The sequence below is a fragment of the Amphiprion ocellaris genome, chromosome 3 (genome assembly GCF_022539595.1).
Source record: "Amphiprion ocellaris isolate individual 3 ecotype Okinawa chromosome 3, ASM2253959v1, whole genome shotgun sequence".
Lineage (NCBI taxonomy): Eukaryota > Metazoa > Chordata > Actinopteri > Pomacentridae > Amphiprion > Amphiprion ocellaris.
In genome coordinates, this window is record NC_072768.1 from 28,324,073 (window position 1) to 28,341,805 (window position 17,733).

At 42.1% G+C, this 17,733-nt stretch overlaps 1 protein-coding gene across 2 annotated transcripts in view; it reads right to left on the bottom strand.

Annotated features, from left to right (window-relative positions):
• The window catches only part of LOC111566685 (C-factor-like), a 35,112-nt gene that overhangs the window by 9,834 nt on the left and 7,545 nt on the right, over nt 1-17,733 (bottom strand). Inside the window, exons 4-6 of one of the 2 annotated variants that reach the window (XM_055007404.1) lie at nt 13,800-13,955; nt 13,539-13,649; nt 1,991-2,083 (exon numbers count right to left, since the gene is read on the bottom strand). In XM_055007404.1, the coding sequence (XP_054863379.1) occupies nt 2,006-2,083; nt 13,539-13,649; nt 13,800-13,955 (345 nt within the window). In that variant the 3' untranslated portion in view covers nt 1,991-2,005. Of the gene's footprint in view, nt 1-1,990; nt 2,084-13,538; nt 13,650-13,799; nt 13,956-17,733 lie in introns of those variants that run through there. The other variant, XM_023267421.3, reaches the window with a different exon arrangement.

Here is a 17,733-nt window from a genome sequence, read left to right on the forward strand (position 1 = left end):
CTGACACCATGTGTCCCATCAGTCCGACCAAGGTGTTTAAATTTCCATCCATCCTCTGGATGTTCTGGGGCATGGCAGTGGCCAGGTCTTGGTTTCTTCTGATCTGTTCCAAGAACTGTTCCTCTGACCTCTCCAGACACTGCAGCAGATCCACAGTAGCACTCCACTTAGTTTTTCCTGTATAAAAGCACCCAAAAAGGTACTAGTTGTTAGTAATTATTTTTTATATTCATGAACACAGTTAACTTAAAGTAAATGTTGTATTTTGTGATTTTAGGATTAGTCAAAAGATAACATATTGATCATGTTCATGTCTGCATAGTCTAAACAGGTTTTACTTGATTTGGTCTGTTGAGAGGAGGAGCTGCAGGATGGGACCAGCAAGCTGCAGAGTAGTGGTCCTGTTAACTGGACCTCATCATCCAAGGCAGACAACTAAAGAAAATGAACAAGAAATGTAGTTGATAGTATCCGTAATTTAAAACCATTTTCTCCATTAATTAATTATTAATTTGTCTATACAATGTTATAAAGTGTTGCAATAAATACCTGTAATAATTTCCAACAGTGCTAAATGTCTTGTTTTATTTAAGCAACAACTAAAAACCACCAAAGAAATCTGTGTATACGAAATGAATGCTTTGAATTTCCACATCTGCAAGCTGGAAAATCACAGCACAATCAGCATTTTACCTTGAAACTCTAAAAATAGCTGCACATTACCAGTACTCTTTACTTCATTGTGTTAATTTGATCATTTGATTCAGTTTTAGACTTACATTAATGATAATGTTGGCAAACAGTTTATTGGTTCTTCAAGGGAAATTTCAATGATTAAAATATAGTTCAGTAATATGATTAAATGGGCCATTGTGTAACAATGTGGGAAGTTTTGAATACAGGTCTTCTAATGAAATATTGCTGCTGCTTTTCTCAGGTTTTATAAGACGTTGTTTCATGGCTTGTTAGCTTACCAGCGGCTAACTGGTCAGCAAACAATCGTCACCGCCAACCTCTGATCACTGATCCTGTGCCCGGACCACGTTAGCTGGCGTACCATTCATGATATTGATGTGGAACTATTGTAGCTGGCATATTCATAGTAGGCTAACAGCAAGGTGTTTGAGGAATAAAACTTACCAGGATCAGGATCGGTGGTCTGTACGGCGGACTGCATCAACTCCAGCACGGCCATGGCGTTCAGGACCCCGGTTGGAAATCACGGAATGCAGGTGGTCAAAATGGGGGCTCTTTTTGGCCGACAACTGCTGCGTCCCAAGTCCCTTTTCTGGTCCGTGTAGTCATTTTTGAGCTTTTTAAGATTGTTGAGGAGTTAGTCGAGGCTCCGCTCGTACCAGCTGAAGCCATCTCCCACTGGATCGTTTCCAACACCGGCGTGGTCCGAGAGGCTCCCTCTAACTTCGACTGAATTTCATATGAAGACCACAGTGCTAGGAAGCATTGGGTCTCCTCCTCAGACCGCTGCAGCTTGGATTTGGCGTCTATATTTATCGGTTTTCAAAACACAAACACTAAACACTACTATTACTATTACTACTATTACTACTACTACTATTATTACTACTACTATTACTGGCTCGGCTGTTTAAAAATGGCGGTTCTGAGCTTTCACCGTTGATCGTTGGTCCCCGTAACCCCGCCCAGCCCGTGACGTACTCAGTTCTCAACTCTGGCCCAGCAAAGAGTTGGTGCCTGAAAAGCACCAGTTTTTGGAGCCTGAAGCTGGTGCTCAGCTGATGGAAACACAAAGAACCGGTGCTAAGTCAGGCACTGGCTCCGAACTGGAACTGGAACCAGCTTGGTCGAAAAGGGGCAGGATGAAATCACAGGCATATGTGGGGTTGCTAAAACAGCCAAGTCTCAAATGCAAATGATGGATACCAACAAAGAGGTCAAACAGGACAGCAGCCATTATTTCGAAAAATACACATGGTTTCCAATGCTGCCATACACACAGTCAACAGACAAGCTGATTACTCACACATCAAAGAGGCTGTAGTGTGAAAAGTGTGGAAAAGTACATCAGCCACATCAATGCCCAGCATATGTTGTTGTCAAGATACTGGAATTTCAAAAATGCAATACCATAAATTGACACTGGATACCATGGGGAAAATTTGCAACAACACTTGGGGCATACATTTTTTAAAATCTTGATATACATGTATTTTTATTAACAATAACTATAACAAAGCTTCTGCATAACAATAAGCAATTTTTTTCCAGTAACAAAAATTTCTTTAGCTAATGCACTCGTTCAAAAGTGCATTTTCAACAAGTGTCTTTCTTGAGATTGTCATAAGCAAAAACTCAAATGGAGTTAATTACAATTATTATAACCTATTAGCAGACATGTACTACAGAAAACAATGATGATGAAATGAGGTTCCTTTTGGAACATTGTTTTGCAAGTGAAATCAGCAGCACATAGTCAAATAATCCAAAAATAATTCAAACACCTCTCCTGCTGTTTTTGTTTTCCACAAAAACAAGTTGTGGACACTCACAATCTTTCTTGCACAATCAATACATGTTTCAAACAGAGCAAATGAGCCAAATGAACTTAGTGAGTGCTGCAGTGCAGTGTGTGTGTGTGTGTGTTAACTTGCTGTCAGATTAAAAAGAGAGTGAGAAAGTACAGCTGGTATTACAGTATCAGTACTGCAGATAAAGTATTGAAAACACTGATTATCTTGTTATCATGGCACCTGTTGGTGGGTTGGATATATTAGGCAGCAAGAGAACATTCTGTCCTTAAAGTTGATGTGGTAGAAGCATAATACATGGGCAAGCGTAAGGATTTGAGCCAGTTTGACATGGGAAAAATTGTGAAGGGTGGACAACTGGGTCTCAGCATCTCCAAAACTGCAGCTCTTGTTGGGTGTTCCTAGTCTTCAGCAGTCAGCATCTATCAAAATTGGTCCAAGGAAGAAACAGTGGTGAACCAGCAACAAGGTCAGGTCAAATTGCTGAAAAAGCTAATGCTGGTTCTGACAGAAGGGTGTCAGAATACACAGTGCATTGCAGTTTGTTGCGTACGGGGCTGCTTAGCTGCAGACCAGTCAGGGTGCCCATGCAGACCCCTGTGCACAGTCAAAAGCGCCAACAACGGGCATGTGAGCATTAGGTAGGATACTTTATCAATCCCGAGAGGGGAAATTCAGGTGTCCAGCAGCCCACAGTGTGCGGCACACACTCAGACTCATCCAAACACAGTAAAAAAGATAAAAAGTAAAAAAAAAGATAAATAATAGGTTAAAAACTACTATCAATACTAATAAAGTGCACATTAGCAAGATCCGTCGTACAGTCTTATCGCGGTCGGTACAAATGAACTCCTGAACCTCTTAGTCTTGCAGCGCATAAAAGAGATGCGCACTGTGGCTGCTTTGCTGAGCGGCCACAGTTTCATGCAGCGGGTGCCTGCTGTTAATGAGGATGGACTTCTTCATGCATGGCATCCTCCACACGCATACCCTCTCGATAATCGAACTGTAAGGGATCCAGTGCCCTCTGCAATTGTGGCACCAGGAGCCGGAGAAGGAGCCTCTCTAGGGTCATCATGATCACAGACATGAGGGCCACTGGTCTGTAATCGTTGACCCCAGAAGGCCTCCGACCTTAGGCACTGGCACAATGCAGGATGTCTTCCATTGGCTCGGCACCCTCTCCAATTGGAGACTCCCACTGAAGAGTGTGTGCAGAGGCACTGCAAGCTCTGCAGCACACTCCTTCAGAAGCCTCGGTGGTATGCCATCAGGACCTGTCAACTTGCCAGGACGCACTCTTCTCAGCTGCATCCTCACTTCATCCACAGTGAAGAAATCTCTGTGGGGAACCCCAGCAGCAGAGGTGGAACAGCTGCTGGGTGGAGCAGAGCAGGAGGCAGCAGCAGAGGTGGAACACCCACAGGGTGGAGCAGAGCTGGAGGCAGCAGCAGCAGCAGAAGTGGAAAAGCCGCTGGGTGTAGCAGGGCTGGAGGAAGCAGAGTTGGAACAGCTGCTGGGTGGAGCAGGGCAGGAGGCTGTAGCAAAGGTTGAACAGCCGCTGGGTGGAGCAGAGCAGGAGGCAGCAGCAGAAAAAAAAAATTCAGACAAGCAGGTTCAAGGAAGGCAGCCATCTGCCTCCACTGGTTGGGGTGAGGGTGGGGATGAGGGAGGTGGGGATAGAGGGAGCGGTCTGTGTGGGGATGGCAGGATAGCAGTTGGAAAACAGATAAGCAATACAAACAAAACAATACAAATTGCAGATCAGAGACGTGTAGCTCCAGATCTTGCGGAGAGAACAAACACTCAACTTCAGGGAAACACAGAGTTAGTGATATGTAATGGTGATCTATAATTGTATGGAAGGACAAAAGCAAGTGGGCTGCACAGTGGCGTAGTGGTTAGCACTTTCGCCTTGCAGCAAGAAGGTCCCTGGTTCGCGTCCCGGCTTTCCCGGGATCTTTCTGCATGGAGTTTGCATGTTCTCCCTGTGCATGCGTGGGTTCTCTCCGGGTACTCCGGCTTCCTCCCACAGTCCAAAAATATGCTGAGGTTAATTGATTACTCTAAATTGCCCGTAGGTGTGAATGTGAGAGTGCTTGTTTGTCTATATGTGTAGCCCTGCGACAGACTGGCGACCTGTCTAGGGTGTCCCCTGCCTTCGCCCAAGTCAGCTGGGATAGGCTCCAGCCCCCCCCGCGACCCTAGTGAGGATTAAGCGGTGTATAGATAATGGATGGATGGATGGACAAAAGCAAGTAGAGGAAAAGAGCCCAGTGCATCATGGGAATACCCTAGCAGTATAAACCGATAGCAGCATAACTGAGGGACAGCTCAGGTGATCCTGAGTAGCTCTAACTATAAGCTTTATCAAACAGCAAAATTTGAAGCCTAATTTTAAAAGTAGAGAGGGTGTCTGCCTCCCGAACCCAAACTGGGAGCTGATTCCACAACAGAGGAGTCTGATAACTGAAGGACCTGCCTCCCATTTCTGCTTCTGGGATCACAAGTAAACCTGTAGTCCAAAAACAAAGGGCTCTGTTAGGATAATATGGTACTATAAGTTCTTTACGATACAATGGAGCCTGTCATTGAGTTTTATATGTAAGAAGCAGGATTTTAAATTATATCCTGGATTTTACAGGGAGCTAATGAAGAGAAGGTAATATGGGAGAAATATCATCCGTCTTACTGATAACTAATAGCTGGACGCTTTTAAGAGAACTACTGGGACATCCTGACAATAAAGAACTACAATAGTTCAGTCTAGAAGTTACAGATGCATAGATACATTTTTCTGCATCACTCTGAGACAAGATGTTCCTGATTTTGACAATATTATGGAGGTGAAAGAAGGCTGTTCAACAGACTTGCTTTATACAGTGTCGAAAAAAAGTTTTTGGACACCCCATGCATTTGTGAAATATTGGTACCAGTGATCCAATAACGAAGGTTGTGCTTTTTACTGAAAGACACAATTTATGTTGCTGTGCTTCGTGTCTATATAAAGCCAGCACATTTGAAAGTTCTTCAGAGAAAAAAAAATGGCTAAAACAAGGAACCTAATGCAGAAAACATGTCTGAAGATACAGATTCATAGCCTGGAAGGGTACAGCTGCTGCCAGATAGCCAGATAGCCAGGAAGTGCAGATGCCGTCCTTCAGCGGTTGGATACACTCTGCAGAAATGCAGACAAACCAACAGCTTGGAAGACAAACCAACGTCTGGGCGTCCAAGAGTTTCTTCAGCAAGAAATGACCACATCCTTATCCACATGTGATCTGCATGTCTTTCCTTTTCACATTCTGTCTGGTGTGGCACCATTGGACGACTCACAAGAACACAAAAAGAAAAAGCAAATCAAAAAAACAAAAAATCAGCCATCACAGACCATTGTAAAAGAAATAATCACATCACGGACTGGGACAAGGGAAGGATTTTAACATCGGAGACCAATAAATACAAACGATGGATTAAGGAGGCCATCGAGATCAGGAAGCGGGCAAGCAGTTCCATGAACTGGGAGTAGGGGGCCTACACCCTCTAATACCTGGGATTCTATCCTCCAGAGACCACCGGACGGCGGGGCACGTGGCCGATCTGACAGATTCTGACAGATCTGTCAGATCGGCCACATGATAAAAAGGACACATCATCACACGTTGGATGACGCTCTGAAGAAGACTGCAGATGCAGTCGAAACATGTCAGCAAGGTAAAACCATACTTTTCTAATTGATTTGTCGGTTTAAAATGAACGCTATTTTAAAGATCATTGGTAACTTTCATCAGAGCTGTATCTGTACTATGGTGAATTCTAAAGCTTGACTGAAACTCTCCAACCAAACAATTTCTGTGCAGATTATCACATAATTGGCTTGGAACAACTTTTTCAAGAATTTTAGAAATAGAATGGAAGTTGGATATAGGTCTATAGTTGGCTTAAACACCTGGATACAGAGTAGGCTTTTTGAGAAGTGACTTTATTATAGCAGCTTTAAAAGCCTGCAGTACATAGCTTGTTGGTAAAGAGAAGTTGATCATGTCTAATATTGGAGTGTTAATTGAAGGAAAGATGTTCTTGAACAATCTTGTGTGGATGGGGTCTATGAAACATATTTGCTGGTTTAGAGGAACTGACTATCAATGTGAGCTCTGAGAGATTTACAGCAGAGAAGCAGTCCAAATATAAATCTGGTTCTATGGACTCTTCCAGAGCTGCTGCACCTCAAGACATGTTCAGGATTTTTTATTTAATATTCAAAACTTTATTTTTGAAGAAGGTCACGAAGTAATTACTACTGAGAGCTAAAGGAACAGAAGGCTCCACAGATCTGTGACTCTTTGTCAGCCTGGCAACAAAGCTGAAAAGAAACCTGGAGTTGTTGGTATCTTCAATTAAAGATGAATAATAGGGAGTTTTTGCCCTATAAATCACCTTTTTTATGTGAGAAAACTATCTTTCCAGGCTAGATGAAATTCTGCTGAATTCGTAGATTGTCAGTGCCTTTCCAGTCTTCTTGAATTCTGCTTTAAGTTGCGCAATTGTTTTTAATACCATGGAGTTATTTTATTATAATTTATTGATTTCTTTTTCAGTGGGACAACAGTGTCAATTGATGTATGCAGTAAAGCTGCAGTCCTATCAACAAGATTATCCACCTGTGTGGGACTAACATTAGAGGAGCTGCTCTGTGTGGGCATATGACATTGAAGTAAATAATAATGGAATAACTTCTTTAAATTCAGTTGTTGCTTTATCTGATTAACATCTGTTGTTATGGAACTTCTTGGTAGATACTCCATAGTCTGTAATTGTGACTTCAAATGCTATTAAAAAATGATCAGACAAAATGTATGAAGATGTCTATGCTATATATCAAAACAAGATCAAAGGTGTGAGTTGGTTAATTAACGTTTTGGAAAAAACCAACTGAGTCTAACAATGAGTTAATTGCAGAGTTGAAAATTTCATTTTCATCATCCACATGGATATTAAAGTCACCCAATATAGTGACTTTATCTGTACTGAGCACTAAATCAATTAAGAACTCTTTGAATTCGGATAAAAATTCAGAGTAAGGGGCAGGTGGCAAATATACAACAACTAACAGAACAGTTGCTTCTGTTTTCCAATTCAAGAGTGTGCAACAAAGACTAAGGCAAATTATAGCTAAGTTTTATTCTCTGGTTTATTAATAAGTTTGAGTGGAAGATTGCTACCACTCCTCCTCCTCTGCCTGTACTTCTGCTGGGTGTATGAAAATCAATATTACTAGGGGGTAGGGGGGATGATTTATTTAGACTGACATATTGTTCATGCTGTAGCCAGGCTTCAGTCAGACACATTAAGTCAATATGATGATCTGTTATCAGATCATTAATTAAAAGAGATTTTGATGACAGAGATCTAATATTTAATAAACCACATTTAATTGTCCTGTTTCTTATGAAGTTGTATTCATTTGAATAAGGTTGTTATGAGTAGCCCTTCTATTGCTAATTTTAGACATATATTCCGGGTGGTTGTGGGCCAGGCACAGTCTCTATGGGATAATGAGAAGGTGACAGTCATAAGGAAGCAGCAGAAAAGCATAGAAGACTGCAACTCTGCTTCCTGGTCTCACCTCTGGATTATCACGAGTTTGGTTCTCTAATAAATGTGTCCATATTCCTAGATAAGAAAGCTGCACCATCCAAAGTGGAATGTACACTATATTGCCAAAATCATTCGCTCACCTGCCTTGACTCGCATATGAACGTAAGTGACATCCCATTCCTAATCCATAGGGTTCAATATGATGTCGGTCCACCCTTTGCAGCTAGAACAGCTTCAACTCTTCTGGGAAGGCTGTCCACAAGGTTTAGGAGTGTGTTTATGGGAATTTTTGACCATTCTTCCAGAAGCGCATTTGTGAGGTTACACACTGATGTTGGATGAGAAGGCCTGGCTCTCAGTCTCCGCTCTAATTCATCCCAAAGGTGTTCTATCGGGTTGAGGTCAGGACTCTGCAGGCCAGTCAAGTTCATCCACACCAGACTCTGTCATCCATGTCTTTATGGACCTTGCTTTGTGCACTGGTGCACAGTCATGTTGGAAGAGGAAGGGGCAGCTCCAAACTGTTCCCACAAAGTTGGGAGCATGGAATTGTCCAAAATGTCTTGGTATGCTGAAGCATCCAGCGTTCCTTTCACTGGAACTAAGGGGCCAAGCCCAGCTCCTGAAAAACAACCCCACACCATAATCCCCCCTCCACCAAACTTTACACTTGGCACAATGCAGTCCGACAAGTATCGTTCTCCTGGCAACCGCCAAACCCAGACTCGTCCATCAGATTGCCAGATGCAGAAGCGCGATTCGTCACTCCAGAGAAGGCGTCTCCACTGCTCTAGAGTCCAGTGGCGGCGTGCTTTACACCACTGCATCCGACGCTTTGCATTGCACTTGGTGATGTATGGCTTGGATGCAGCTGCTCGGCCATGGAAACCCATTCCATAAAGCTCTCTGCTGAAGCACTGTTCTTGAGCTAATCTGAAGGCCACATGAAGTTTGAAGGTCTGTAGCCATTGACTCTGCAGAAAGTTGGCGACCTCTTGGCACTATGCACCTCAGCATCCACTAACCCCACTCTGTCAGTTTACGTGGCCTACCACTTCGTGGCTGAGTTGCTGTCGTTCCCACACACTTCCACTTTCTTATAATACAGCTGACAGTTGACTGTGGAATATTTAGGAGCAAGGAAATGTCACGACTGGATTTGTTGCACAGGTGGCATCCTATCACAGTTCCACGCTGGAATTCACTGAGCTCCTGAGAGCGAGCCATTCTTTCACAAATGTTTGTAAAAGCAGTCTGCATGCCTAGGTGCTTGATTTTATACACCTGTGGCCATGGAAGTGATTGGAACACCTGATTCTGATTATTTGGATGGGTGAGCGAATACTTTTGGCAATATAATGTATGTTGTCTCTCGTAATGAGACCAGGTTTTCCCCAAAAATGTTTTCCACTGAATTTCCCTCTAGGAATAATAAAGTTAGTCTAAGTCAATTATCTATTAAGCTCACATAGTTTTCTGGACACCACCAACAACCAGTGGATGAGTGATGACATGTGGCTATACATGTTATCACTGATCAGATTGGGAGAGAAAAACTACGGAGTTTGACATTGTTTTAGCAAATTTGCACACTGATTGCTATGTCACTTGTACTGACTAATAATAATAAATTTTATTTGAAGGCACCTTTCGACACTCAAGGACACCGTACAAACATTTTCATATATACACAATGCACATTATAAACGGTAAAAACAATACAAGACACAGGGCAATTGGCATCAGATGTATTGTGTATATATGGTAATGTTTGCTGGTCAGGTGTCCTTGAGTGCCAAGAAAGGCGCCTTCAAATAAAATGTATTATTACTATTATTATTAGATAGAATACGCAGTTTTGAACAGATGTGTTTTGAGTTGTGATTTGAAATGGAGGAATGAATCCATGTTTCTAAGTTAGGGTGGTAATGAATTCCAGAGACGGGGAGCAGAGTGGCTGAATGCTCTGCTCCCCATGGTGGTGAGATGGGCGGAGGGGACTGACAGGTGAAAAGAGGCAGAGGATCTGAGGGAATGGGAGGAAGTGGGAACATGCAGGAGGCTGGAAAGATGTGGAGGGGTGAGGTTGTGCATAGCCTTGAATGTTAACAGAAGGATTTTGAATTGTATGCAGAACTGAACCAGGAGCCAGTGGAGCTGTTGGAGGACAGGAGTGATGTGATGGATGGAGGGGGTCCGACTGATGAAACGTGCAGCGGAATTCTGGACCAGTTGAAGTTTATGAAGAGATTTGTGAGGGAGGCCGAAGAGGAGTAATTTACAATAATCCAAATGGGAAGTGACGAGGCTGTGGACAAGGATGGCAGCAGTGTTGGGGGTGAGGGAGGGGCGGAGATGATTGATCCTTCGTAGATGGAAGTAGGCAGACCGGGTACTGTTATTGATATGAGACTGAAAAGATAGAGTGCCGTCGAGGATGACATCCAGACTCTTAAGCTTGGAGGAGGATGAGACAAAGGAGTTGTCAATTATAATAGAAAAGCTGTTGGTTTTGGATAAAGTGGATTTGGTGTCAATGAGGAGAACATAAGTTTTATTACTGTTTAATTTAAGGCAGTTTAGGGCGAACTAGGTAGGCAATTGTTTTTTCCAGGATTTTGGAGCCCAAGGGTAGATTGGAGATAGGACAGTAGCTGTTGAAACTAAGGGGGGTTGGCCAGCTGCGACAGCTCCTGGGTTGTTTAACACGGTATGCAGCTGTGCCTCTAATTCACTGAGTCTCGTCTCCAGAGTTATGAACAAACTACGTTTATTATATGCACCATGTTATCATTAAAGGAGGTGGGCGAGTAGCTAAACATGACACACTGAGCATGAGAGAGAGGGAGAAGCAGAGGGAGAGATAGAAGTCATGTCTAGATGGTTAGCTGCTCAGCTAGCAGATTCAAAACACCAAGCTATATTAAGATCTATGAAGCACTTTTGCACACAAGCACTTTAAGAGCAGCCTGTGTAGTAATTTAATTTGTCCAACAGCTGATTTTAAGTGCTAATATGCATAATTTATTATTAACTGAGAAAGAAACGTGAACAGCTGCAACACTAGTAGACAGTCACAAAAAACACAAAATGATATGTCACCTTGCCACGCAGTCGCAATCCAGAGTTCTGAGAATCTGCATAATGTGATGTGAATTCAAATTTTATTTTGAGCTGAAGCTAATGTGCTACCACCATCTGATATATCGAACACTGAAAGGCAGTACACATCTGTGCCCCACTAAGATCAAACTTCTTGCCTCTGGAAGTTTCAGACTGCAGGGGTGGTCACATCACAAAGTGCTACGATAAAAGTCCAGGCTAAAGTTATTTTCTGTTTAACCAAGTGCTCCCACACACCCTATTCTCCTGTTACAACAAGAGTTAATTCAATTCAATTTTATTTATATAGCGCCAATTACAGGTCAAATTGTCTCAAGATGCTTTACAGAACCCATATGCCTGAATCCCCAGAGCAAGCCCTAAGGCGACAGTGGCAAGAAAAACACCCTTTTAACAGGGAAGAAACCTTGAGCAGAACTCAACTCTTTATGCACTATACCCTGCTGTGATTGAAGGCTTGAGTGAGTTTCCAGGTGAATTCCACATGTGCTGTATGGTAGTCCTGATGTACCACCAATCATACATGGCCACAACATCTTCCTGACAGCAACAATGGACAGAACCAAGACAACTGCTGATCATTTACTGTAAGCTGTTATTACAGCAAAAGTCACCAAGCCTACCCAGTCAGAATAGAGCACAGTCACATCAGTGATTGCAAAGCAAACTGGAAAAGTTAAATTCAATTCAAGTTTATAGTTAGGGCTAACTCGGGTGACCCTGAGGGGGTCAGCTGGAGTTTGCATGTACAGGGCACAAATGACTTTGACATCCCTTAGTTGTCTCTAGTTATGCTGCTATAGGCTTAAGCTGCTGGGGGACATCTCTCGATGCACTGAGCCCCTCTTTCATAACCTATGTATGCACTATACATACCATTATTGAATGGCATTCACTTTGTGTTCCCCGTGTCCTTTCTCTGAGTGTCCCTGGTCCCAGAGCTGGATGCTTCTGATCTGTGGTTGCTGTCCCACCAACTGGCTTAGTCTCCATCATGTCCACTGTGGGATGCTGCTGCTGACTTTCCTCCAGCCCACTGCTTTCAGCTGCCCATTTCCACCAATCTACTCTGTTCTCTACTCTTAATATACTTGATCGGCTCATCTGCACTGTTTGCATCTTACTATCAGCTACATATGCAGTATATTTAAAGCCAGAGAATTACACCATAACAGTAAATTTCTGAATCTGTTTCACTGCTGGCTTGTACTTTGTATGCATCATCTATGTTACTCTTATCATGCATGTATCCCAATGTGCGTTATACGTCTCCTTGTCCCCCACCCTCGTCTTCTCCCGTCCCTCTCCCACCCCCTCTACCTCCTCTGTCCCTCTCAACCCAGGCGGGCAGCGGCAGATGGGTCCCCTCATATGAGCCGGGTTCTGCTCATGGTTTCTTCCCGTTAAAAGGGAGTTTTTTCTTGCCACTGTCGCCTTAGGGACTGCTCTGGGGGTTCAGACATATGGGTTCTGTAAAGCATCTTGAGACAATTTGAATTGTAATTGGCACTATATAAATACTATTGAATTGAATATATAGTCCTATTCACCAATACAAAATAGTGAATAGCAAGGCAGACATGTGTCAGCCGTATCAATAAAGTGCCAGCAAGAAAATTTACTGAAGATGATCAGATTGTCTCTTGTCACTGAGTTGTGTCTTTCCAAGGGAATATTCTGTAATTTAAGGATGTAAATCAAAAATAAATGTGCACTAAAGTGTTGGTACACTCACCTCTGCAAGGATTTTTACCTTTTCCACGCAGCAGTGTGTGATGTAAAGGTTGAGGGGTGAATGTGTAAAGAGCTCTTTGAGAATGTATAGGTATGCTGTGGTACAATAATTCCCTCCTGATGTTTAATTGCTTCTTTTTACTGCTTTGTATTGACACAGTCACAACATCAATATTCAGTTTTTCCTTTATTTAAGAAACTATTTTAAGTTCCATGTTCTGTCTTATTATTCCTTGTGTTGCTTTTCCTGATGTTTAAGGGTCTTGCTGTTGTATCGTTTCAGTATTAGTATGAATGTATTGAAGCAGGTATGGCATCAAAATCAGAATTTTCATATCATGACACTACACATGCAGTACCTCTTTTTCACAGCTTACCTGTTATTGGCATTACTTTGCTGCTCATCCACAACAGCATGTCTATAGAGGAGGCTTTTTAGATGGATGTAACTAAAAACCTAACCACTGTGGTTTATGTTTTTAACACATTACAGTCTTTGTTTTCAGTTCTTCTTTTTCTGCCAAAAAAAAAAATCTTCTGATGTAGCTTCAAGGTAGGAAATGGCAGAATACTTACATGAGGCCCTCCCATGTCAGTCTTGACCCAGCCAGGATGCAGAGACATACAAAGGATTCCATCTGATCCTAAATCAACGGCTAGACATCTTGTCAACATGTTCAGTGCTGCCTACGTTAGATACAAAACAAAATGCTGATAAGCACAAAAAGAATACTCCTCATTTCCTATTGTTTTCAACACAACATAATAGTGTTTTCATGGCAGTACTCACAAACCCGAATTCACCATGTATTTGTAATATTTGGGATATATTCTGACCTTAGAAGTTCGGTAGGCATAGCTCTTGAAGTTGGCACTTTCACCCCAGGTCCATTCAACAGAGCCAAGAATAGATGAGATGTTAATCACGGCTGCTCTGTGGATCCCCATGCCACTTGACTGAGCTGCAGCAGTCTGCAGCAGAGGCAAGAAGGTCTGAACATAAGAGCAGCAAGCAGAAATAACAATTAGCCCGGATGATCACATCATAACTGAAAGTCTGTCTAAACGTTAAATTGTTAGAAACAGAAAAATGGAAAGTAGGAAATGATGCAGATAAATACATACATTTAAAAATAAGTGCAAGTATACGGTAAAGACTGCAGTTTGAAAAAAATAATCTTAGTTCAATTCTAAGTAGGCCCTAGTATTTAGTACATTTTGTTGCTTTTTCTTGAACTTTTAACCACATCTCAAAGTCCTCAGGTTTCCCAATTTACATCTGATACCAGAAACAATCTTTGGACAGAAACAGAAATGGGACTTACCCACTCTTCTCACATACAAGCTGATATTACCTGACTAGATTCCACACTTCACACAAGGAAAGCTGAACAAATTCATTACCTGACAGCACTACTATTTTAGGGTATGAAAGCATTATTTCCATGGAAAAAAATCTAAATATGTAATTTTGATGATAAGAGTTCAGTTTTTAAGGGACTGATCTATGGCAAGATATGGACTGTTCTGTTACACGTCTCATTCTTTAAGTCTGTGAACCTTTCATGAGCAGTCCACGCTAGATGGCACTCCTATATCACTCGAGTTTACCGTTATTTGTAGGTTTCCCTCATTTTTCAGAAAATGCCACACACAAAAGGTAGTTTCAGAAAAAAATGGAACTACTGTGACCTTTAACGTCATTTGTGGGGCAATAATTCAAAACTAAAATTATAATAATACCCTTGTTTAACTTTTACTCAAATTTCCATGAACACAATAGAAATTGCAACTACTCCAACTTTCTATACTGGCAACAAAAGGAAATGCACTTACCACTAAATACTGACACACAAGTTACAAAAACTGAAACAAAACTGATCACAACCGTGCTTTTTAACTGCGTAATAAAATGACCTGTGAAGACTGGAACATTCTCAGTTTAAGACCAATGGGTTGCGTCTATTTGCAAGTCTCTATCACTGCTCCACAAGGGAAAAAAATTCCACAGGAATTGAAAAACTTTATTGTGTGACTTCACAAAGATGGAAAAGAATACAGGAAGATTGGTTATCAATTAAAAATCAGTCAAAATACAGTTGTAGCATAATCAGGAAGTACAGAACAAATTATAGTCATAGTACTTCTAATCGAAGCTTCAAAGAAGTCCTCCTTAAGTGACATCACAGACTGCCCACTACTTTTGCATTCTATTTCTGAAAAACAGATGGGTAAATACTACAGACTTGTTACAGTGGCTATCAATGGAAATCAGAGTCATTGTAACAACTAAGACAGTGTGAGAGACATTGCATAATGTCATTTGTGTTTGGCAAGAACCTGGCCAGGATTTCCGTTGGAATGCATCTTCCGCAAATTACATCAATATTTAGTAGAGTCTCCTTTTGCAAAAACAACAGCCTCTAATGAGTGTCTTGATTTTGGATGAAGGTATTTTGTACAATTTCACCTTACAAAACATCTCCAGTTCAGTTAGGTTTGATGATTGCTGGCCATGGACAACCCACTTCAAATCATCCCACATATTTTCAATGATATTCAGGTCTGATGACTGGGATGGCCATTCCAGAACACTGTACTTGTTCCTCTGCATGAATGCCTGAGTAGATTTTGAGCAGTGTTTTGGGTCACTGTCTTGCTGAAATATCCAGCCCAACCATAACTTCAACTTTGTGACTAATTCTTGAACATTATTCTCAAGAATCTGCTAATATTGAGTGGAATCCATGCAACCCTCAACTTTAACAAGATTCCCAGTACCGGCACTGGCCACACAGCCCCAGAGCATGATAGAAACTCCATCGAATTTTACTGTGGGTAGCAAGTGCTTTTCTTGGAATGCTATCTTCTTTCGTCGCCATGCATAACACCCAATGTTTGTTTCATCAGTCCACAGTACATTATTCCAAAATGAAGCTGGCTTGTCCAAATGTGCTTTTGCATAACTCAAGCAACTCCGCTTGTGGTGTGTGTGCAGAAAAGTCCTCTTCTGCATCACTCTCTCATACAGCTTCCCCTTGTGCAAAGTATGCTGAATTGTTGAATGATGTACAGTGACACCATCTGCAGCAAGATGATGTTGTAGGTCTTTGGAGGTGATCTGTGGGTTGTCTTGGACCATTCTCACCATTCATTGCCTCTCCAATATTTTTCTTGGCCCGTCATGTTTGGCCTTAACAAGAACTGTGCCTGTGGTCTTCCATTTCCTTACCATGTTCCTCACAGTGGAAACTGACAGCCTAAATCTCTGAGATAGGTTTTTGTAGCTTTCCCCTAAACCATAACATTGAACAATCCTTGTTTTCAGGTCATTTGAAAGTTGTTTTGAGGCCCCCATGTTGCCACTCTTCAGAGGGGATTCGAAGAGAAGAACACCTTGCAATTGGGCACCTTAAATACCTTTTCCTCATGACTGGATGCACCTGTCTATGAAGTTCAAGTCAATTTTGTGCTCCAATTAATCAGTGTTAAGGAGTTACAGGTATTCAAATCAACAAAATGACAAGGGTGCCTAAACTTTTGCATGGCCTTTTTCCACATCTTATTGAATAGAATAGAATAGAATAGAATAGAATACACATACTATGAATACTCTACACTTTTTATTTACTTTTTATTTAACATTTTTATTTAACCATGTCTCAATGAGATTACCTTATACAGGTAATCTCATTGAGACACGGGGTCTTATTGGCAAGAGAGACCTGTCCTCAAATAACATAACAAAACAGCACTGAGTCACTGACAAACAACACCAAGGGACCTGCACTAGACAACATAACAATACAATATAACACTGAGTTACAGACAGACAGGTTCATGACAAAACACAACATAGACCACAAAATGGATGTGCAAAAGCACCAAGCAATAAAGACTATACACAATCATAAATATTGCAATTAAGCATAAATATTGCACTTGTAGACATGTGATATCATCATTCTGGGGAGAGGGAGAAGACATTTGACAGCTTGGGGATAAAAGCTGTTTTTGAGTCTGTTGGTTTTGGCTCCAAGTGTTCTGTAGCGTCCTCCTGAGGGGACGGGGGAGAAAAGAGTGTCCTGGGTGTCAGGGGTCTCTGGTGATTCCCCTGGCTTTCCTTTGAATTCTGCCAGTGTAAATGTCTCTGAGGGGGGCGTAGTGTGGTCCCAATTACCCACTCAGCTGAACCACCCTGTACAGCAGGAGGTCAGTAGGTTCTCACTGGTGGAGCGGTAAAAGTTTGTGAGCAGCTTTTGGGGGAGATAAGACTGACGCAGCTTCCTGAGGAAGTACAGCATCTGTTGGGACTTCCCCATCTGGTGTGAGATGTGGGTGGACCATGTGAAGTCTGCAGAGATGTGGACCCCGAGGAACCTGAAGCTCTCCACCCTCTCTACCTCCTCTCCATCAATGTAGAGGGCAGTGCTCCATTTGCTTTGCTCTCCTGAAGTCCATGATCATTTCCTTAGTTTTTCCGGTGTTCAGGTTCAATTTGTTGTGGTGACGCCATTGCCGTAGATGCTCTACTTCCTCCCTGTAGGCTGATTCATTGTTGTCTCTAATCAGTCTTAGGATGGTGGTGTCATCAGAAAAGTTGACGATAGTGTTGCTGGGTTGAACAGCAGAACAGTCGTATGTGAACAGAGAGTAGAGGAGGGGGCTGAGGACACACCCCTGAGGAGTACCGGTGTTCAGGATGAGAGTGGGGGAGATATGGTCTCAAATCCTGTCATTTTGGGGTCTGTTGCTGAGGAAGTCCAATATC